This window comes from Meles meles, chromosome 11 (assembly GCF_922984935.1).
Source record: "Meles meles chromosome 11, mMelMel3.1 paternal haplotype, whole genome shotgun sequence".
Taxonomy (NCBI): domain Eukaryota; kingdom Metazoa; phylum Chordata; class Mammalia; order Carnivora; family Mustelidae; genus Meles; species Meles meles.
In genome coordinates this window covers 9099704-9124280 of record NC_060076.1, presented here as the reverse complement: position 1 = coordinate 9124280, position 24577 = coordinate 9099704, and the positions used below count along the sequence as shown (strand labels likewise).

The 24577-nt window shown below is 38.7% G+C and overlaps 1 protein-coding gene across 2 annotated transcripts in view; it reads left to right on the top strand.

The window, feature by feature from the left end:
* Window positions 1-24577, top strand: part of PBX3 (PBX homeobox 3) — a 212874-nt gene that overhangs the window by 169188 nt on the left and 19109 nt on the right. For both annotated transcript variants that reach the window (XM_046022725.1, XM_046022724.1), the window contains exon 5: window positions 10748-10883. In XM_046022725.1, the coding sequence (XP_045878681.1) occupies window positions 10748-10883 (136 nt within the window). The remainder of the gene's footprint in view (window positions 1-10747; window positions 10884-24577) is intronic.

The window sequence follows — 24577 nt, the reverse complement described above, 5'->3', positions numbered from 1 at the left end:
ATTCTCCTAGCTAAGGAAAGCCCTGTATCACTTCTGGTTCCTTCTTCTTCCATACGGAATCAGTTACCAGAACTCACCAGTGCTTGGTTTTCAGCATTGCCCATATTAGCTCTTTCTTTCCATATTAGCTCATATTGCCCATATTAGCTCACACTACTCAGTCCGTCCTTTTGTACCTGGCCTACCACAGTTCTCTCCTGTGTCTCCCTGTCTCCAGTCTCAGTCCCTTTCTTACCCTCCTTCCCACCGCCCTGGCACGTCCCCGTGATACCCCAATTGCTTTGCTTAAAAACCACAGTAGCTTTTCAGTGCTGGATAACTCACATACACACTACTTAACCTAGCATTTAAGGCCTTATGTGACCTGTTCCTGCCTGAATTGCTTTTTCGTTATTAAGATTCTTTGAAGTTTTATTCTATTTTTTTTTTTCCTATTTAAAAAATCCCAAGCTCTCTTTGGAAAATTGGATAATCTATAGAATAGAAAAATGCAAGGTTAAAGAATATCACATTTTTGCTACATAAGGAAAGAAAATAACTGAAAATGCTCTAGGATATTTCCTTCTGGTTTGGAGGTTTTAAAAAAATGTTCTGGTGATGGTGCAATATGCCTGATTTGGTTTGCATTTTTAAAAGTTTACCATGAATAAATAAACATTTTTATATAGTATAAGCTCTAATTTTAAACATTTTAATGGTTGAAGTCTACCAATGGATATATGATAAATAATTTACCTAGCTATTCCTGCATTTTTGAACATTTAAGTTGTCCCTATTAATTTCCATTATGGTTTCTTTCTTCTTTTCTTCTTTCCTTTCTTCCTTCCTTCTACAAGTATTTACTTATGCTGAAGATTATAAAAGTAAACAAGATAGGTTAACATATTTGACCCAGTTGAACTTACATTCTACTTGGTGAAACAGACAATTAACAAGTAAACAAATATAGGAATACCTCAGATATATTGCAGGCTTGGTTCTAGACCACCGCAGTGAAGCGAGTATCACAATAAAGTGAATCAAATGAATATTTTGGCTTCCTAGCGCCTATAAAAGTTATGTTTCACTGTACTATAGTCTGTTAAGTGTGCCATAGCATTATATCTAAAATAAAATGTACATGCCTTAATTAAAAAATACTTTATTGCTGGGGCGCCTGGGTGGCTCAGTGGGTTAAAGCCTCTGCCTTCAGCTCAGGTCATGATCCCGGTGTCCTGGGATCGAGCCCCGCATCGGGCTCTCTGCTTGGCGGGGAGCCTGCTTCCTCCTCTCTCTCTCTCTCTGCCTGCCTCTCTCCCTACTTGTGATCTCTATCTGTCAAATAAATAAATAAAATATTTAAAAAAAATACTTTATTGCTAAAAAAAAAAAGTGCTAACCATCATCTGAGCTTCCAGCAAGTTATAATCTTTTTGCTGGTGGAGGGTCTTGTCTCAGTGTTGATGCTGCTGACTGATCAGGGTGGTTGTTGCTGAAGGCTGGAGTGACTGGTACAATTTCTTAAGACAACAGTGAAGTTTGCTGCATGACTGTCTCTTCACAGACGATTTCTCTGTAGCATGTGATGCTTTTTGATAGTATTTTACTCGCAATAGAGCTTCTTTCAAAATTGGAGTCAGTCTTCTCAAGCCCTGCTGCTGATTTATCAACTGTTTATGTCACATTCTAAATCCTTTGTTGTCATTTCAACTATCTTCATGGCATCTTCACAAAGAGTAGATTCCATCTTAAGAAATCACTTTCTTGAGGGTTCCTGGGGGGAGAGAAGAGGGAGAAGGTGGTTGGGTTATGGACATGGGGGAGGGTGTGTGCTATGGTAAGTGCTGTGAAGTGTGTAAGCCTGGCGATTCACAGACCTGTACCCCTGGGGCTAATAATACATTATATGTTAATTAAAAAGATTTAAAAATTTTAAAAAAAGAGAAATCATTTTCTTTACTCATCCATAAGAAGCAACTCCTCATCTGTTCAAGTTTTATCATGAGATGGCAGCAGTTCTGTCCACTTCAGGCTCCACTCTCTAGTTTCCTTGCTATTCCCACCACATCTGCAGTGACTTCCTCCACTAAAAAGTCATTATGAGGTTTGGAATCAACTTCTCTCAAACTCCTGTTAGTGTTGGTATTTGGATCTCTTCCCATGAATCATGAATGTTCATATTGGCCTCAGAATGGGGAATCCTTTCCCGAAGATTTTCAATTACTTTGCCCAGGTCCAGCAGAGGAATCACCATCTCTGACAGCTATATCTTTACAAGATGTATTTCTTAAATAGTGACACTTGAAAGTCAGACTTCTCCTTGATCCATGGGCTGCAGAATGGATGTTGTGGTAGCAGCCATGAAAACACAGTCTCATTGTCCATCTCCGTCACTGCTCATGGGTAGCCAGGTGCATGGTCAGTGAGCAGTAACATTTTGAAAGCAGTCTTTTTTTTTTCCTGAGCAGTAGGTCTTTTTTTTTTTTTTTTTCATTTTATTTATTTTTTCAGTGTAACAGTATTCATTCTTTTTGCACAACACCCAGTGCTCCATGCAAAACGTGCCCTCCCCATTACCCACCACCTGTTCCCCCAACCTCCCACCCCTGACCCTTCAAAACCCTCAGGTTGTTTTTCAGAGTACATAGTCTCTTATGGTTCGCCTCCCCTCCCCAATGTCCATAGCCCGCTCCCCCTCTCCCAATCCCACCTCCCCCCAGCAACCCCCAGTTTGTTTTGTGAGATTAAGAGTCATTTATGGTTTGTCTCCCTCCCAATCCCATCTTGTTTCATTTACTCTTCTCCTATCCCCCTACCCCCCCATGTTGCTTCTCCATGTCCTCATATCAGGGAGATCATATGATAGTTGTCTTTCTCCGATTGACTTATTTCACTAAGCATGATACCCTCTAGTTCCATCCACGTCGTCGCAAATGGCATGATTTCATTTCTTTTGATGGCTGCATAGTATTCCATTGTGTATATATACCACATCTTCTTGATCCATTCATCTGTTGATGGACATCTAGGTTCTTTCCATAGTCTGGCTATTGTAGACATTGCTGCTATAAACATTCGGGTACACGTGCCCCTTCGGATCACTATGTTTGTATCTTTAGGGTAAATACCCAGTAGTGCAATTGCTGGGTCATAGGGTAGTTCTATTTTCAACATTTTGAGGAACCTCCATGCTGTTTTCCAGAGTGGTTGCACCAGCTTGCATTCCCACCAACAGTGGAGGAGGGTTCCCCTTTCTCCACATCCTCGCCAGCATCTGTCATTTCCTGACTTGTTAATTTTAGCCATTCTGACTGGTGTGAGGTGATATCTCATTGTGGTTTTGATTTGTATTTCCCTGATGCCGAGTGACGTGGAGCACTTTTTCATGTGTCTGTTGGCCATCTGGATGTCTTCTTTGCAGAAATGTCTGTTCATGTCCTCTGCCCATTTCTTGATTGGATTGTTTGTTCTTTGGGTGTTGAGTTTGCTAAGTTCCTTATAGATTTTGGATACTAGCCCTTTATCTGATATGTCGTTTGCAAATATCTTCTCCCATTCTGTCAGTTGTCTTTTGGTTTTGTTAACTGTTTCCTTTGCTGTGCAAAAGCTTTTGATCTTGATGAAATCCCAATAGTTCATTTTTGCCCTTGCTTCCCTTGCCTTTGCCGTTGTTCCTAGGAAGATGTTGCTACGGCTGAGGTCGAAGAGGTTGCTGCCTGCATTCTCCTCAAGGATTTTGATGGATTCCTTTCTCACATTGAGGTCCTTCATCCATTTGGAGTCTATTTTCGTGTGTGGTATAAGGAAGTGGTCCAATTTCATTTTTCTGCATGTGGCTGTCCAATTTTCCCAGCACCATTTATTGAAGAGGCTGTCTTTTTTCCATTGGACATTCTTTCCTGCTTTGTCAAAGATTAGTTGACCATAGAGTTGAGGGTCGATTTCTGGGCTCTCTATTCTGTTCCACTGATCTATGTGTCTGTTTTTGTGCCAGTACCATGCTGTCTTGATGATGACAGCTTTGTAATAGAGCTTGAAGTCCGGAATTGTGATGCCACCAACTTTGGCTTTGTTCTTCAATATTCCTTTGGCTATTCGAGGTCTTTTCTGGTTCCATATAAATTTTAGGATTATTTGTTCCATTTCTTTGAAAAAAATGGATGGTATTTTGATAGGGATTGCATTAAATGTGTAGATTGCTTTAGGTAGCATGGACATTTTCACAATATTTATTCTTCCAATCCAGGAGCATGGAACATTTTTCCATTTTTTGGTGTCTTCCTCAATTTCTTTCATGAGTACTTTATAATTTTCTGTGTATAGATTCTTAGTCTCTTTGGTTAGGTTTATTCCTAGGTATCTTATAGTTTTGGGTACAATTGTAAATGGGATTGACTCCTTAATTTCTCTTTCTTCAGTCTTGTTGTTGGTGTACAGAAATGCAACTGATTTCTGTGCATTGATTTTAGGTCTTAACAGTGAGCTTTAAGATATTCAGGAAACCATTTTGTAAACAGATCTGTTGTCATCTAGGCTTGGTTGTTCCACTGATGGAGCACAGGCAGACTAGAGTTAACAGAACTCTCTAGGGCCCTCCCATTTTTGGAACGGTCAGTGAGCATTGACCTCAAAGTCACCAGCTGTATTAGCGCCTAACCAGAGAACCAACCTGTTCTTTGAAGCTTTGAAGCCAGGCATTGACTTCTCTTCTCTAGCAAGGAAAATCCTAGATGGCATCTTCTTCCAGGATAAGGTTGCTTTGTCTACACTGAAAATCTGTTGTTGCATGTAGTCGCCTGCATTAATGATCTTAGCTAGTTCTTCTGGAGAACTTGCTGCAGCTTCTCGGTCAGCACCTGCTGCTTCACCTTGCACTTCTATGTTATGGTGGTGACTTCTTCCTTAGACAAACCAACCCCAACTAGCTTCAGAGTTTTCTTCTGCAGCCTCCACCCCTCTCTTAGCCTTCACAGGATTGAAAAGTGTTAGGGCCTTGCTCTAGATTAGACTTTGGCTTAAGAGAATATGTTCTAGCCTATTCGATCTTCTATATAGACCACTAAAACTCTTTTTAAAAGAAAAAAAAATTTTAAGATTATTTATTTATTTATTTGAGAGAGAGAGAGAATGAGCCTGGGGGAAGGGTAGAGGGAGAAGCAGACTCCCTGCTGAGCAGGAAGGCTGACATGGGACTTGATCCAGGACCCTAGGATCATGACCTGAGCTGAAGGCAGATGCCCAACCAACTAAGCCAGCCAGGTGCCCTATTTTCACTCTCTTATCATTCATGCGTTCATTGGGATAGCATTTTTAATTTCCAATTTCCTTCAAGAACTTTTCCTTTACATTCACAACTTGGTTGACGGTTCGGCTCAAGAGGCCTAGTTTTTGGCCTGTTTTACCAAGCTTAATGAAGACATCCCTTCCCCTCTAAGCTCAATCATTTCTAGCCTTTGATTTCAAGTGAGAGATGTGCAACTCTTCCTTTCACCTGAACACTTAGAGGACATCGTAGGGTTACTAATTGACCTAATACCAATATTGCTGTGTCTCAGGGAATAGGGAGGCCTGAGGAGATAGGGAGAGACGGGGGGATGGCCAGTCAGTAGAACAGTCCAAACACACACAACATTTATTAAGTTTGCTGTCTTTGATGGGCACCATTCTTGACATCCAAAAGCAATCACAATAGTAACATCGAAGATCACTGATCACAGATCACCATAACAAATAAATAATAATAGAAATGTTTGAAATATTTCAAGAATTATCAGGATGTAACACAGAGACACCAAGTGAGCAACTGTTATTGGTAAATTGCCTCTGATAAATTTGTTCGATGCAGGACTGTCACAGACCTTTAATTCATTAAAACTGCAGTACGTGTGAAGCACAGTAATACAGGGTATGCCTGTGTGCTATGGCATTCTATTCAGTTATGCAATGAAATGCAATGGTGAGTGCTGTGAAGAAAATAAAACAAGGTAAGGAGCAAGAAAATGGTGAAAAGAGGATATTTTAAACACATGTTTATGGAAACTAGTGTTTCAGTGAAAATCTTTATGCATTGAAACTTTTTGATCTTTAGAACTATTTCCTAGGATTAATTCTCACAAATGGAATTATTAGATCAAACTTCTAACATTTTTAGTGCTCTCTTTATATCATTAAATTGTTCTCTCCTGTGATTAATACAAAATGAAATCCCTCTTGGTCTTACCCCTCCTCTCCTCCCAGCCCATCTCTGGCCTTCCACAGTAAACTCCCAACCCTATCCCCAACTTGGTCGCCACTGATGACATGTCATCTGTGAGGGTGTCCAGCATGGAGCCTGGAATGGAGCGAGTGTTCATGTTGATTTCGTGAGACTTTGCTCATCCTTCCAGGCCCAGCCTAAATGTTCCCTTTTTAGGAAGTCCAGTGCACGGGACTGGTCTTTACCTTCTCTTCAATACTGATACTACATTGTCACAGTTCTCTAGACCAAACTTCATTCAGATTGCCTTTATTATAGCTTTTCGGGAACATTTCTTCTCTTCCTCATAAGCCACATTGTCACTGAAAAGCAACCGCCAAGTCTTGAACGTTTATATTCCCCATGATTCCAGCAAGCTTCTAAATGCAATAAGCTGCAAAAGGTAATTTATTGGCTAAGCAGATGAATGAATATTTCTGCTTCATACTTTAAATATCTCAAGTCAAAGAGTTAAGGTAATGTCAGAAAGCAAAAAAAAAAAAATTTCAAAATTGCTTCTCAACTTTGAGTATTTTAACAAAAGATATTATGTAACAAAGGTATTTTAAAGTACTTCCTTCAGAAAGAAATCCTTCCTAACAATTGTTATCCTTATTTCTGCTGATACTTTCCCATTCTTGTCAACATGTATGCTTTTTTTATTACATAACTGCATTCATAATATATACACCTAAATGATTTTTCTTTTTCTTCTGAGAAGAGGAAGTATGTTAACAAGTCAGAGTGAGCGGAGGCAGAATGGGAAGGTGGCAGAGCTTGGAGCAGAGTCCCTTTTCCCGCAGAGATTGCTGTTAGTGACGTTGCGATGCTGCTGGGACACGGCCCTGGGACTGAAGCGCTGCTGTACACTGGCCTGAGGCACAGCCATTTAGAGTGTGCTAAAGCCTGCGGGAAAGGAACTTAGGGGGATGCTTAATGGGCATTTTCTACAGAATGTTTTTCTAAAAAATAAATAAAGCATAACACCAAGTTCTCCCGTTTTATGCCTTCACGTGAATGCAAACCCTGAGCTTTGGTTCCGTCTATTCCTGTAGTGCCTTTCAGAAGCAAGCCCTCTGCACTGGGAAGCCAAGGTTTTTCTGTTCTAGGCAAACATGCTCATTCAGATACATGATTTCCTTGCTCACTGTGGCTTCTCCTTTGGCCACACTCATATTTTCCTGGTAATTGGACAAGTTGAAGCATGTACCAGTGCAAAACATTTACGAAGAGATTTGCGTAGGTCCCTCTGCTTTTCTAGTAGAAGTGGTCTAGTAGTTTGGACATAGCCAGACTGCCTGGGGTGAGGTATCCTATTCTGCTCATAAATTTGTTCTCTGAGGTTTTTCAGTGTTTACTAAAACCATTCCTAGACAGAGTTGATAAATAAGCTAGGCTTAACTTTGCTTTCCAGATATGTTCCTGCTCATTCCTCCTTTCATTTCCCAAAGAAATGCCCTTGTGTCAAGCCTCAGTCTTGCTGCTGGACTCCATGTTTATTATTGTTGTTATTATTATTATTATTATTTTAAAAATCTAATTGGCTTTATTCAACCATTCAGCAACTGAGCAGCATCCCATCTAACAAAGAAGGGTGCTCTGGACTCTGGGTTTTAGACTTAAAGTTCCAAATTCATATGCTTACATATAATAGATCGGTAGAGTGGCTGGTTGAGGGACAATGAGGATCAGAACAGAAGGGTGCATGTCTGGGGGCATAGCCATCACTCAGCATTAGCCTGTGGCTGGCTTCTGAGAACATGGGATTTGTGTGACTGATCTTCCAAGATTTTCATAAGAAGTCAGAAACTTAGATTTTCATGGATAGGTCATTTTTGTATGGTCTCAACAAATTTGATACTGTATCATAGTATATGGGCCAGGTAATTATCTATAGATTTGGGCCAGATAATTATCTATAGATTGGACAGTTTCAATACCTATCCTAGACCTTTTTTACCCTACTCACCCACACGCCCACTTTTCAGAGGGTGCCTCTTTCAAGTGCCCTCAGGTCAGAGGAATGCATGACCACTGCAGAAATCCCAACTGCTGTTCTTGATGTCTTTCTCTCCCTTTCCTTCCCTCCCTGTTTTCCCTCACCACCTCCCCCATTTAACTCATCATCATATCCTATAGATTTTAATTCCTCAGTAGATCTTGAATTTTTTCTTCATCCTTCAGGAAACAACCGATGGTTTAACCTTCCAAAAAATTATTAAAATTAGGAAATTTCAGGATTCTAACCTGAGGTGTTTTGATCAGACCTAGATTTCTTCCTCCCCTGACTCTCCCTTAATGTTGAGACATAGATCACATACTTAACCTGCCATGTTAGTGACATCATTTTAACTAGTTAAAGAGTCTCATAGGGTCTACACATTTTACAACTGCCTACTGACTCCTTCCTGAGTATAGGGTATCACAAGTGAGACGATCATTAAAATTATTTGGAAGATAGTTTTAAGAAAATTATTTGGGGAAGTATTTTCTAGTTACTGGAGGATCTAATTGAAAGTGAAGTCTGATGAATGCTAATTTTCAGGCTGGAATTCTTTAAAATTGTAATAACAAAACCCAAACATAAGTAATATCTCTGTTTGAAAGAAATTGTTAATAAATACTTGGTCTTCTAACTCTGCCACCCCCTTCCCAGTAAAAACAAAGAAAATTTCCTTCCCTGCTTTCCCTTGTGAACAAATCATGCTTTATTCCAGACACTTGCTTATGCAGAAAAATCTAGAAATTCTTCATGTATTTTTTTCCTGGGGCACCTGCTGGCTCAGTGGGTTAAGCTTCTGCCTTCGGCTCAGATCATGATCTTGGGGTCCTGGGATCGAGCCCCGCATTGGGCTCTCTGCTCAGCGGGGAGCCTGCTTCCTACCCCCCCATCTGCCTCTCTGCCTACTTGTGATCTCTGTCAAATAAATAAATGAAATATTTTTTTAAAAAAACTTGTTAAAAAATGTATCTTTTTCTTACCTTCCTTCTCTTTCTTCTCCACTCACTGCCCCATCCAATCCATCACCAAGTCCTACTGTTTTTACCTTTCAGATAGATCTTGAATCTTTTTATTTCCATTACTCTCCCCCTATGCCAGGTTACCATCATCTCTCAATTTGACCATTGCAGTTGTCCCCTTAAATATCTACCTTTCCTGGGACTTCTGGGTGGCTTCAGTCAGTTGAGCATCTGCCTTCAGCTCAGGTCATGATCTCAGGTCCTGGGATTGAGATCCCCCTCATTGTCGGGCTCTCTGCTCAGGGGAGTCTGCTTCTCCCTCTCCCTCTGCCTGCCTCTCTGCCTGCTTGTGCTTGCTCTCTCTCCGGCAAATGAATGAATAAAGTCTTTATTATTATTATTATCAACATATAATGTATTATTTGCCCCAGGGGTACAGGTCTGTGAATCATCAGGCTTACATATTCCACAGCACTCACCATAGCACATACCCTCCCCGATGTCCATAACCCAACCACCCTCTCCCTACCCCGGCCCTGCAACCCTCAGTTTGTTTTGTGAGGTTACAAGTCTTTTATGGTTTGTCTCCCTCCTGATCCCATCTTGTTTCATTTTTTCCTTCCCTATCCCCCCAACAACCCCCCGCCCTGCTTCTCGAATTCTTCATATCAGAGAAATCATGTGATAATTGTTGAATCAAGTCTTTTTTAAAAGATTTACATTTCCTTTCATGCCCTCATCCAACTCTTCTCAGCAGTTAGAATGATCTTTTTGGAACATAAAACTTAAAGCCTTTAATAGTTTCCTGTTGCACTTAAAATCTTAAAATTCTTATGGATCCACTAAGTGTGTGTATAATCTGGTGCCTGCCCATCCTTCATGCCCAACTTACGCATTCCCTGATTTTTACTGTGTGCCAGTCTCCTCTGCCCCTTTGGACTTTCCAAGTTCGTTTCTGTTTCAAAACCACTTTCTCTGCTCATTCCTCTTCCCCTCTACTTTTTGTCTGACTAATGTAATGCCTACCCATTCTCCAGATCTCAGATTCAATGTCACTCCTACAAGGAAACCTTTCCTGACTCTGTAATCTATGCTAAATTTCCCTCTTATATGCTTTTGTTATACCTTATACTTTTCCTTCATGACACTTGATATGGTCTCCATAATTTGTATTTATGTCCATGATACATGTCTAATGACTTTCTTCCCCCTAACTTTCTGTTCTCTCCCTCAACCCTCCAATCTCATATAAGCTCTCTGGTAGACCTTACCTGTTTTATTCCCACTGGATCTTTATTGAGTACCTATAACGCATCAGATCCTTGTTGAATAAATTAAAGAATCAAGTTGATTGTGCTTCACATTCTTGTATTTTTAGTGATCCTACATCTTAAAATGATTTGAACAGTGCTTTGGAGGATGCCAAGAGCATAACTGCAATATCATTGTGATAAATCATTCCCTAAGAATGTTTAAAAATAGAAATCTATTTTTTCATATAATTCTAATCAACATATCCCTCTTTGGATAAGGCTGATTATAACTATAATTCTCTTTTGGTTCTTGTCATAGACGAAAAAGGCGTAACTTCAGTAAACAGGCCACAGAAATCTTGAATGAATATTTTTACTCACACCTCAGTAACCCCTACCCCAGTGAAGAAGCCAAAGAGGAGCTGGCCAAGAAATGCAGCATCACAGTGTCACAGGTGAGAGGACGCCATGGGTCTGTCTTGTTTCCCTGTTGATACAGGACCTATTCTTTTCTCGGGGTATCACCAAATTTCAGATCCATGTGTTCCATCATCAAAGAAGATAAAAATATATATAGAGAGAGATGTTTACACATTTTTATGCAAGCTGTTTAAAGCTTAGGTAATTTTTTTAATCCTAAGTGGCAAGGAATCAAGATTATCACGCACCACGCCAGTGTAAATCTTCGATAGAGAGGACATAAACATGCCATGGGGAGAGACACGGTTTATTCTTAAGTGACTCTTCGGTAAATGGCATGTAGTCCTGCTTTCCCTGATTTAGATGACTGACCTAAGCTTCTACCAGTGAGAAACCAATTTATTTGTTGCCGAAAGGAAATTTAATATAACCTTTGGTGAAAGCTTTGAGGAATTCACTAAGTGTTTTCCTGGTAACCATACTGTGATATTTGGGTCCCAAGGATTTCTTTGCTTTCTTGTTACTAATTAAACCGAAGAATTAAGTTTATACCTGTCACTGTTTTGTTTTTTTTAATGTTTATTTGTAATAAATTGTGGCCCTGGAAGTAGCTGTCATCTTCTAACAAAAATGCATTTAGTTTTAGGCAGATAGATGGGTATTTAGGTTGAGGATTGGCGACAAACCACTGTACCTCCTTATAAAATAAGTACATTTTACTTGTAAATTAAGTATATTTTACTGACATTAGCTCTAAAATATAATTTTATTTAAATATTTACACAGTTGTTTATAGATTGACATTGGGATAGCTTTTCCTTAGAGCATGCAGATGTGGTGATTACCAGCCAGCTGTTGCAGTGGAACTTAAGGAAAAGCTGACCCTTGGCAGAAATTTCAATGCTCCCTATTGGTCATGGGACACACACATTTTTTTTTAAAGATTTTATTTATTTATTTGATAGGCAGAGATCACAAGTAGGCAGAGAGGCAGGCAGAGAGAGGGGGAGGCAGGCTCCCCGCTGAGCAGAGAGCCCGATGCGGGGCTCGATCCCAGGACCCTGAGATCATGACCTGAGCTGAAGGCAGCAGCTTAATCCACTGAGCCACCCAGGCGCCCCCAGACACACACATTTTAAAGTAGTTTCTAAATAAATACTCCTGTTGTACATCTGAAGTCCAAGATAGGAAAGATCCCCTTCAGAGCCCACTGAAAGTTATATCAGTATTTTAAGTCATTGTTCTTTAAGGAATTAGAGTCTGGGTTTGAGATGATTTCCAGCTTCTGTTTTTGGCATTACTTTCCATAGAACTTCTAGAACCATCTTTGGTTTATAATTAAGCTATCGTTTAAGAGTTAGTGTCATTCTGTTACAAAATAGTGGCTTATCTTGATTCGTCTTGCTCAGTTTGAAATGAAATATAGTTGATTTGAGTTACCAACTTGTGAAGATGCATATAGAACTTTCCTGTCTGGGTGATATAGTACTCACCGCCACTTGAGCGGTGAAGGAGCAGTATAATGCTGGGTCATGTTGGGAAGATGAAATTAAGTGCGTGTTTTTCTGGTGTGCACATTTTCCCTGAACACTAGTGAAAGGATTGGGCTCATGCTAAATGCCAGTTGATGATGCCAAGTCCCATTTTCCAGTTCTCCCAACAGCTCTCTCTGACTTTAGAATTCAAATGTTTGCAGGTCCAATTTCAGTCAAAGTGTTTTCATGCCTTTGCTTCTTTTCTTACTTCTATAACATAGTTACCATTGGAGAAAAACACAGATTATATACATTTTTTGAAAGCGATACAATCCTGGCTTTTCATTAGTGTAGTACTAGCATTTTGTGTGTAATGTAGGACTTGCCTAACACATGCTGTGAAGTAAGTGGCAGAAAAGTTTCCTTCTGACTGCTCTGAACCAGGGAGGTTTTGCTCTACTTCTAAAACAGACTAAGAACACATTACTTACTTTTTAAGCACATTACTATATTCATTTCACTTACTTTCTGATAGAAAAACAGCTTTGTTAGGTTTAAAAAAATTTTTTTTTGGTAATTGCTTGAGACATGGAAATAATAGATTTAGATTAATGTGTCTACAAAGCAGACTTGGTGACCATTTTTTTCCATAGTTCAGCCTTTCAAATGCAGAATTTCAGGGATCTGTTTAAGCATTAAATTGTGACAATTTCCTCCCCTCTTTACCCTTTTCCTGACTAAAGGAGTTAATTTCCCCTCAACAGTTCCCCTCCTACACATCTCTGAAGTGGGAACAATGATGTTATCATTTTAAGTGTTAGACATGAGCTGCTAACCTTATAAATTAGTGCCCTGTTGTTTAAGTTGTTTAGAAGTGAAAGCAGAGAATGTTCCAGATCTGACAGGTTAACTACTTTCTGAAGAGAAAAAGCATTGTTTAAAATATACATCATACTAAAATACAATTAAATTTAGAATCCAGAAATCGTTCATATACAAAACTAACTTAAAAAAATGGAAATCCACTGATAACAGGCAATTGTTGCAACACAATTTTTGCCAGATTTAGGGCATATGAAACTGATTTATTTGTTATTGCTTAAAATACTGCTTAAAATAATAATTAAGAATAAGTAAGGCACCTTCAGAAGAAAATGTAAGGAAATATCTTTAGTACTTGGAGGGTAAGAAAAAATTTATTTAAAAGAACATAAAAAGTATAAGCAACAAAGGAAAAGATTGATAAATTTAGTGGTAAAATGTTTATAAAAGTACTTAATAAAGACTGAAACAACATTATACAACCATTTTGGTAAAGATTGGATCAGGCAGGAATCATCAGTAGATATTAAACCTAGAGGGAATTTTTTTTTTTTTTTTTTTTTTTTTTTTTTTTAAACACAGAGAGCGAGACAGTGAGAAAGGGAATACAAGCAGGGGGAATGGGAGAAAGAGAAGCAGGCTTTTCCTGCTGAGCAAGGAGCCCGACATGGGACTTGATCCCAGAACCCTGGGATTATGACCTAAGCCGAAGGCAGACGCTTAACAACTGAGCTACCCAGGTGCCCCTCTGGGGGAATTTTTTTTTTTTTTAAGATTTTATTTATTTATTTATTTAAAATTTCTTTTCAGTGTGTCAGAATTCATTGTTTATGCCTGACACCCAGTGCTCCATGCAATATGTGCCCTCCTTAATACCCACCACCAGGCTCACCCAACCTCCCATCCCCTCCCCTTAAAGATTTTATTTATTTGACAGAGATCGCAAGTAGGCAGAGAGGCAGGCAGAGAGAGAGGGGGAAGCAGGCTCCCTGCTGAGCAGAGAGCCCGATGCGGGGCTAGATCCCAGGACTCTGGGATCATGACTGGAGCCGAAGGCAGAGATTTTAACCCACTGAGCCACCCAGGCGCCCTTAGGGGGAAATTTTGATGAAAAAAAAAATAGTCTTAAGGTGTCTCTTGATAGGCCCTTTGTTAGTTGTAAGGGTTAAAAAAAAAAAAAAAAGCAATTATAGAGTGCAGAAATGGAACAAACCCTGATCAAGTGATTAGAAGCAACATCACCAAAGAGGGATGGGTAGACATTTTGTGTAGTGTTTCATCCAAGAATATAACCTGAATCTAATCACTAGAAAACATCAGACAAACAAAATGAGGAGTGTTCTGTTAGGAAAAAAAGGAGGATGGGAGCAGCATTCTTTAAAAATGTCAGAGAAAGGCCATGGAAATGTTTCACACTAAAGGAGGATAGAGACATGACAGGTAAACGCACTGACCGTAGACTAGATCTTGTACCAAAGGGGAAAATATACCGTAAAGGATATTGGGTTAAATTTATTGAAGTCAATTATAATTTGTAATTGTACTACAGTTATATAAAGAGAATATCTCTGGTCTTAGGAAATACATACTGACTTATATAAACATAAAGGGCCATGATGTATAAAATTGATTTGCATATGGTTCGGGGAAAAAAAGTGTGTATATGTGTGTTTATATATGTGTGCATGTATGTATATAAACACATATACACAAACATGTATAAACACAGAGGGAGAGTGTGCATGCACGAATACACACAGATGATGAAAGAAATGGAGCAGAATGTTTAATAACAGGTGAATATGAGTAAAAGACATACACAGATGTTCTTTGTACTATTTTTATTTTTGCAACTTTTTTTTTGCAAGTTTGAAATCATTTCCAATAAAACCTTTTTTAAAATGTGAAGACAGCCATAGACTGCAAGAAGGGATTTGTAAGTGTATAAGCAAAATTAAAATCCGAAATACAGAAGGAATTCCTATAAATTAACTAGAAAAAAAGAATGCATTTGAAAAATGGAAAATGCAAATAAGGACTTCACAGAAGAAATATAAATATTCAATTATATGAGAAGATCCTTCTTATTAATAGTCAGGAAAATGTGATTTAAAGACTGCAATGAAATCACATTTTACATTTCCCAGGTTGTGGCAGAAAATCCTAAATTTGACCATGCTGAGTCCACACATTGTTGGCAAGAATATACAGTAACAGGAACTCTTAAATATTCTTGTTAGGAATGTAAGTGGATATAGTCTCTCGGAAAACTTTTGGCATTATCTTATAAAATTGAATATATCTATACCATTCAATCTATAATTTTACCTCTAAGTGAAATTGCCCTAGAAAACTTCTTGTGTATGTCTATCAGGAGACATGTGTAAAAGCATTTATGGTAACATTGTTTGATGGCAAAAAACTTAAAATAAGACAGTTGTCCATTGACTGGGGAAATGGATAAATCCATTGTGGTATAATCCCATTACAGGTTACTGTATAGCCATGAAAAGGGATGATCTACAACTACATAGATCCAATTTGAATGAATCTTAGAAACATAATAAGTGCAAAATGCAGAGGATGAGACTCTTGATCTCAGGGTCATGAGTTCAAGCCCCCAAGCCGGGCATGGAGCCTACTTTGTTTGTTTGTTTGTTTTTGAATTTATCTGAGAGAGAGAGAAAAGAGCAAGAGAGCACAAGCAGGGGAGGGAGAGGGAGAAACACACTCTCTGCTGAGCAGGGAGCCCCACTAGACCCCAGGCTTGATCCCAGGCCATGGGACCATGATTGAGCCACCACACACCCCTGGAGACAACTAAAAAAAACCCTCAAAAACAGGCAACATTAATCTTAGTTTTAAAAGTCAGAATAAAAGTGGTTACCCTTGGGAGAATAGTGATTGGAAAGATGATGTTTCTTTCTTTTCTTTTTTGTTTTTTAATTAAAAATTTTTTTTAAAGATCTTATTTATTTATTTGACAGAGACATAGCAAGAGAAGGAACACAACAGGGAGCAGGGAGAGGGAGAAGCAGACTTCCGGCTGAGCAGGGAGCCTGACGTGGGCCTCGATCCCAGGACCCTGGGCCAAAGGCGGCCGCTTAATGACTGGGCCACCCAGGCGCCCCCTTTTTTTTTCCTTAAGCTTTATTTATTTTACAGCAGGACAGAATGTACATACACGTGCATATGAGGTGGGGGGTGAGCAGAGGGAGAGGGAGAAAGAAACTTGTGGGGCTTGACTCCTTAGATCACCACCTGAGCTGAAACCAAGAGCCAAATGCTTAACCAACTGAGCCACCCAGGCTCCCCTGATGTTTCTTGATCTCAGTTATGGTTTCATGGGTGTCTTCACTTTTTGGAAAATTCATCAAGCTCTTTACTTAAGATGTGTGCCCTTCTTTGGCATATATATATATATTTCACTTGACTAAAAGTTTACTACTTACATAACAATGACAAGCCTGGCCTCATGGAGCTTACATTTTCCTGGGAGAGTACAAACAGATAAAATGAGTAAATGAGATGCTAAATTAGAATAAAGTGATAGGTGTTATGGAGAAAAACAAAAGAGGGAAGGAGAACAGAAAGTGACATGTACAATTAATTTTTAATAGAGTGGTAAAGAAAGCCCCTCCTGAGAAAATACCTTTTGGTAAAGATTGAAGGAGAGAATGAACAAGCTGTGTGAAGAACATTCCAGGCAGAGGGAACAGTAAGTGCAAAGGGCCTGAGGTGAAAGTTGCCTGAGCAAGTGGGAGAAGTAGTGGGAGATGAGGTCAGATAGAAGGTGAGATCCAAATGATGAAGGGGCCTTGCACACCATGGTAATGGCAGACTTTTCTTCTGAAGAAGTAGAAAGCTGGGGAGTGGTGTGATCTGACTTAAGGTTTGGGAGGATCACCATGACGGCTATATGGACAACAGAGCGAGGGAGGCAAGAAGAAGCAGCCACCAGTTAGGGTGTCTTTGCAATAATCCAGGCAGAAGATGAGGGTGGCTTGGGCCAAGATGTTTGTAGTAGAGGTGATGAGAAGTGGCTGGATTCCAGATATTTGTGAAGGTACAGCCAAGAGGGTTTACTGATAGTTGAAATATAGGATGGAAGAGAAAGAATGTCAAGAAGGATTTGAACATTTTTGGCTTGAGGAGCAGAAAGATGCAGTTTTCATTAAGTGTGGTGGGGAAGGATTTGGGAGGAGCAGGGTTTTCAGGGGGAGGGAAGATCAGGAGTTTGGTTTTACATGTGAAGTTAATATATATTATAGTTTTTTTTAAGTTCACTATATATTATATAAATAGGTGCTGGTAAGTGAAAATTTTACAGTTTATGTTAGTCCTACATTAATTTGTGCTAATATATTATAAATGTAAATGTCCTTAGCATAGAATTTCAGGTTGAACTCAGAATTTGAGGTCTCTGGTTTCTTAAGACGTGGTTTGGTTGAATAAGGTGGAGTTCCCCTTTTTATACACAACACCCTGAAAATTCACAAAAAAAAATTATTTCAAATGTTATAAGCATTGAGAATCATACTTAAATTGTCACATATTCTTAATTAGTGAAGCAGATATTAATATACCTTTACTTTTTGAAATAGACCTAACTTGCATTGATTATTCACATCAGCAAGTCACAAAAAACTCCATTGTTCTCCTGATTCCAATTTTGAGTTTAAAGAACTCTGGCCCTACTTTCTCTGCTAGGTGTTTTTAGAATGAAAAATGTTCACTTATTCTTCATTGCTACTGTAATTGAAATGTACTGTAAAGAAAGGATTGATTTTTTTTTTTTTAACAAATGAGAACCTGAAATAGTTGAGAGGTTAATTGGCAACATTAAGATTCATTCATTCATTCATTCATTCATTCAACTAACGTATTTTAGAGCTTTTAAAGCGGTGCACAAAACCCACTTTTATAACAGTCTAGCGTGGAAAAAAATTATTATCTAACCCTTACAGATGAGGAGACTGATGTTCAGAGAGGTTAAGTGATTTGACAAAGAGTCACGAGTCTTTACGAGTGGAAGCGCTGGGGCTTCTTCCTACACAGAGGTTTTTGATAAAAAGCAAGAAACTGGATTTTTACTTTTTTTTTTTTTTCTCCTGCAAGAGGCAGTGTGATTTCTCTATCCCTGGGGCCCCAGCTGCCGAGTCCTGTTTGTGCAGCCCAGGCCTGGGCTCCTGTCACTAGGGCTGCATCATTTCCCCCTAAGCTGCTTTAGACACTCCAGGCTAGTTAGTAGCCTGAGGTCTCCTTCCTCATTAAACTACTTATTCCAAAGCAGTGAATATTCAGTAAGCTAATTAAAATTTGTAAGTAAGATTTCCTTATTAAAAAAATCTATTAAAATAAGAAGAAGCCCGTTAAAATAATAATTAGAACAGGAAAAAAAGGATGGCTATCAAATTAGAGTATCTTTTCCAGCTATCCATAAAGGCCTGTTCAGTTGCTCTGGCAGTAGGCAGAAGGCAGGAGTGGATTTCTCCTGTAAGGATGCAGTTGGTGAGCTGGAGACAAGGTGAAGGAAAGTGGCAGCTATTTTGTTAAAGTGGCTCTTTCACTTGTCTTAAAAGAAGGCTATAGACCCTGTGTTCTATAAAGGCTCTGCTTGTGTGTCCTAGTGGAGAGAGACGTCATTAAACAGTGTGCAAAGAACAAAGGAGCAGCTTGTAAAGAGATGGGAGCTTTGAGACTGCCGTAACACTCGGTACAGATAAGGCATATATCCGCAGGATTTAAAGAAAACAGAAGCCTCTGATTTGCTGTTTCCGTCTTCTCTACAGTCAGTGCCATGATTAGCAGGGTACCTCGAGTTGGCTCCAGTGGTGTTGGGTATTTTTATTTATTTTAAATCGACATTTTTGGAGAAAATCTCCTAACAGTAGTTTGATTAGAATGCCCAAACTAAGGGTTGAGACACTGTTTCCAGCTTTGGTATAGTGGTTTTTGAGTTTTCCTGTACCTAGAAAAAGCCATGATCAGAACCATGGTCCCTCCAGTTTTTGTCCCCTTTACCTTCTTTTGCCTGTTTCTTACCTTTGAGTATTCCCAGCAGTCTCTCTTCATACCTGTCCCTCATCATAGCATCTCACCTTTCCGTTGCCTTGCTTCTCTGAGGCATGTCAGACCAGTAGGCCAATATATCAGTCAGGGTCCCAGAAGAAAACAGATGGTACGCTCAGATTAGAGTAATTCGAGGAGAGTTTAATAAAGTGACTATTAACAGAAGTGTGGGCAGAGTGTAGGGAAACCACAAAGGGCAATGCTAGTAATGCACGGTTCTGTTACTACCCCTTGCCCTGAAGAGCTGAAGGACTACCAGCACCCACCCAAGATGCAGAAGCTGTATTTGGAAGGATAGTAATTGAAACCTTAAGTAAAGGCAGTTTTATGCTGAGGGAGTCAGGGGAATGGTTACTCTGATGTTACTTTCCTTGCTTTTCCTTATCTCCCACCAGTGACTTTCTTTGGCTAGAAGCATCTTGGGGCTCAGAGCAGGGTAGAGAGTAGGTAGAGAGGAATGAACAGAAGATACACAGCGTAGCCTGAAGAACAAAGGCACCAGTTAGAACAGGCTCCAAGTTGAAGCCTGCCGGCTTCTCATTCACTCACTCTGATATTCCTACCCAGGAGATCTGGCATTCTCCAGAGATTCTCTTGGGCTTCCTTTGTCCTTGTGTTTTGGCTTCTCTTCTCTCCTGATTTTTCTGTCAGCCATGCAGAAAGCATATTACTTTTCTAAAGTGAATATGGATTTTTGAGAGTAGAAGCTACAAACAATGTAAATAAATTAATCTGATCCAGCCAAAATTATTTGTGTGGGTTTTGGAGCTGTTTTCTTAACGCATTCAACAGATCCTGATGCATTCAACAGGCCTACTATAAGCACCGTGTTTGGCACTGTGGCAAACAAAGGTGAATTAGTTAGGGTTCTTCTCCATGAGAAATGTCAGATTTCTTAGGGGAGACAGACAAATGTGTTACTGACAGGACACAGAAGTTACCTGGGCGAGTACACAAGTTTATTTGGGTGCCATTTTGGACTGTAGTAGAAGGATGGGTTTACTTTCTACTGAGAGGATTAGGAAGGTTCCCAGCTTATTAGTTGTGTGACCTCTGGGGAAGTCATTCAACCTCACTGTGCCTCATTTCCTCATAGGTATAATTTGGATTAAAAACAGCATATACTCCATCAAGTTATAGGAGTTTCAGTGAGATAATATATATAAAGTACCTAGCAGAGTGCTTATCACAGAGTAAGGAGAAGATATAATAATAATAATTATTATTATGTTTATGCTATTTCTCCTGCCTGGATTTGTCTAACCCTGCCCACCCCCAAACAAAAATATGTAAACATTTTATTAATTATGACTCTTTCACTTCAACTGTCAGTTCTTCAAGAAAGCTTTCCTTGTACTCCCAGTTCATATCCTCCATTATGTATTCTCATAGTTTCTTACGCTTCCTCTTGATAGCACTTATCACAGTTATACCTAAAAATGAATTGTTTTGTTTTGTTTTTAAAGTGAACTCTAGGGACACCTGGGTGGCTCAGTTGGGTAAGCATCTGACTTCAGGCTCAGGTCATGATCCTTGGGGTCCTGGGATTGAGCCCTGCCTGCAATGGGCTCTATGCTCAGTGGGGAGTCTATTTGTCCCTCTCCCTCTGCCCCTCCCCCTGTTTGTGCTCTCTGTCTCTCTCAAATAAATAAGTAAAATCTTAAAAAAATAAATAAATAAAGTGAACTCTACACCCTATGTGGGGCTCGAACTCATGACCCTGAGATCAAGAGTCACATATTCCACTGACTAAGCCAGCCAGGTGCCCGGAATAATGAATTGTTCCATTTTAGTATATGTGCTGCTGAAGTGAGCACTAAATAGTTAGTTGTTTAATGCTGTTCCCCTGATAGATGGCGAATTCCATGTTGATCAGGAATGTAGTCTTATTCAGCATTGTATTCTTAATGCCTATCACAGGGCCTAGCACCTTGATTGGAGAAGGTCTGGAATTATGTTGTGTAGATGTTTAGATGTCTGCAGTTATGCCTGCATTTATGAGGTTGAGCAGTTTAGATGTCTGTTTTATGTTAATTAATTTATTCAACAGTGTTCATTCAACTAGTGATTTTTGGTCATGGTGCTATATTTAACAGTGACCACAACAAAGATTCTGTCTTTGTGGAGCTTATTATAGTCTAGTGAGGAGAGAAGAATAATATATACCTTAATTGAGGTACATATTCATAAAATATTAGGTATAATTTTAAATACTAACATAATTATGTATTATGTCATACTAATAAGTGCTATGAAGGAAAATAAGGAAGGTAAAGGTTTCTGGATTGGGTGGTATGATCAGACTTAGCAGAGAGAAGTCTAGCACCAATGTATAAGATCAGTTTGAAGGGGAAACCACTAGAATGAGAGCGACTACATAAGAGATTATTATAATAATCTGGGAAAGAGATGTTGAGGATTGAAATTAAGCCACTGAAAGTAGAAAACAGGGATGGATTTGAAAAGCATTTTGGAGGCAAAACTTATATTTTGGAAATTGGGTAAGCAATTGGCTGTGAATGTGAGGAGGAAAGAATATTAGAAGATGGCTGAAGTTTTTAGCTTACATAATTGAAAATGGTGATACTATTATCTGATAAAGGAAACACATGAGGAAATGTTTGTTTGACAGAGGGGAGATTAAAGGTTTGTGGTAGTTATAACAGGTTTGCATTGCCCTCAGCACCTCAGTTGTGGAAATGTTCAGTTTGGAAGTATAACCTATGAGAAAGGTCAAGATTAAATATGTAGCTTGGGAATCATCCACATAAGTACATAGCTGAGGCCCTGGGAATGGATGATGTTGTCCTGGGAATTTGTAGATAAGAAGAAAATAAGGCCAGAGGAAATGACTTTTCGTTAAGTCGTTTGTCAGTTCTGAAAGAGTGACTATGAGGCTGAGATGTTAAACAGTACTTTTGGAAACTTTGTAGGGAATCAGTGTCCAGGTATCTAGGACCTACCAGGGAAGGCTACTTTATTTCCCTTGAGTGAGGCCTTAGACTGCTAGGGCTGCTTCCTAGCAAGGGTGTACTGGAAGTACATAGATTCTGCTTCAAATACTTCAGTCTTTGAAATTGGATTGTGAGTACTTGTAGGTGCCTGGACAAAGCAAATATAATTATTTTTTTGTAGAAAAAGATAGCAGCATTCTAGGCTTCAAGCTGTTTTTATAAACAAAGCAAACACAACACTGGGCACAAAGCAGACAAAAACAGACATACAAGAAGACATGGCAACATGTACTAAAACCAACAGAAACAACAAACAATAGAAACAGACCCATAGAAATCTAGAAAATAAAAGGATCCTATATATGGACTGTAAAAGAAGGGCTTAATATGTCAAAGGAAATAAAAGACAAAATGGAAAATTTTTCCAGAGGGTTGGAAACCATAAAAAAGTTCAAATGGAAATTTTAGAACCAAAAAAATAGTAATCAAAATTAAGAATTCAATATATGGCTTTAAAAGCAGATTCGACATAGTTGAAGGGAAAATTAGTGAACAGGAAGATGGATCACAAGAAAATAACTGTACTAAAGAATGGAGAGACAGTAGAATAGGAAATCAGAAAAATAGGGACATTGAGGATACAGTAAGAAGTCTAACATAAATGTAATTGGAGTATCAGAGACAAATATAAGAGTGGGTCAGAAACAGTATTTAAAATGTGAAGTCTGATAACTTTCCAAAACTGTTAGAAGATTCCAAGCCCTAGATACTTGAAAAACTACAGTCCCCAAACAGAATGAGTATGTAGAAATCCACACTGAAAACAGCTGAAACAAAAGCAGCTGGAGGGGAAAATAAGATTGCCTTCAAAGAAACAGCAATTAGACTAACAACTGATTTCTTAAGAGAATAAAACCATAGTACAGTAGAATGATATCTTTAAGAGATGAACTAAATTAAATGTCAACCTAGAATTCTGTATCTGCCAAAAGCATCCTTTGATAATGGGGTCGAAATAAAGTAAAAAGTTGAGAGAATAGAGAATTTGTACCATTTTCTCACAAAAAGAAGTATAAAAAATACTCTTCATGTAGAAATAAAAAAGATACCAAATTAGAGGGTAGGAGATGCAGGAAGGGTGGAAAGAAAAGGGTAAGTGTATGTGTGAATATAAATTAACATCAATTGTTTAAAATAATAATAATAATGATAGTGTCCTATTGGTTTATAATACATATAGAATTAAAATATACAACAATAATGCCTCATAAGTTATGAGGGGAAGTTAAGTGTTTTAATACTCCTGCATTTTCTGCAAAAGGTAATGAAAGTACCAGTTAATATAAAAGTACCACTTAGAGTTTGATAGTCATGAATGTGTAATCTCTAGGGTAGTCACATAAAGAATACTAAAAGAATATATAACTTCGAAACTAATAAAGAACATTTTTTTAAAATTGTTTAAAAAGAAGGAATAAATTTTTAAAAATAAGCTATCTAAAAGAAGGCAAGAAAGGGGGAGAGGGAGGCATTGTAAGTGACAAATAGGAACCTCTTAGTAAGATGGTAGGTTTATACCCAAATATGCCAGTAATTCCATTAAGTATAAATGAATTGAGTACTCTAATAGGCAAATATTGTCAGATAAGACATAAAAATGAGACATAATTATGGGTTCTTTATGAGACACATCTAAAACATAAGGACATAGAATGCAAATAACAGTATGGGAAAAAATATAACATGTAAACAATAACCAAAAGAAGATTTGTGTTTCTTTGGTAATATCAGATAAAGAACACATCAAGGCAAAAAGTTTTACTAGAGATGAAGAGATGCTCTAAATAATAATGACACAGTAACAGCTCTGTCTTTGTATATACCAATTTGAGCAGATGCTCAAAAAACACAAAGCGAAAACTTATAAAATTTCAAGAAAAACAGATAAATCCACAATCACTGTAGATTTTTGCGCATTGAACACCCCTCCCCCCCCACCAGCACAATACACACACGTAATCTTCTAATGACATAGAATGGTGCTTCCCAAACTTTAGTACACATAAGAAGAATGATGAGGAGAGTTTGTTGGAATACAGATTCTGAGGTCCTGTTCCTGGAAGTTCTCATTCTAAGGGTCTATGATGGGGCCTGGTGATTTGCAGCTCGCAAGTGATGCTGATGTGATGGTTACCGGACCTCACTTTGAGTAGCACAGATACAGAAAATCTGAATACCATGATTAGCAAACAACCTAATGGATCGATATGGAACAGTATACTCAACAACTACAAAATGCATTTTCTTTTTAAGTACTTGCAGAACATTTTTTTAAAAATATTTTATTTATTTGACAGAGAGAAATCAAAACTAGGCAGAGAGGCAGGCAGAGAGAGAGGAGGAAGC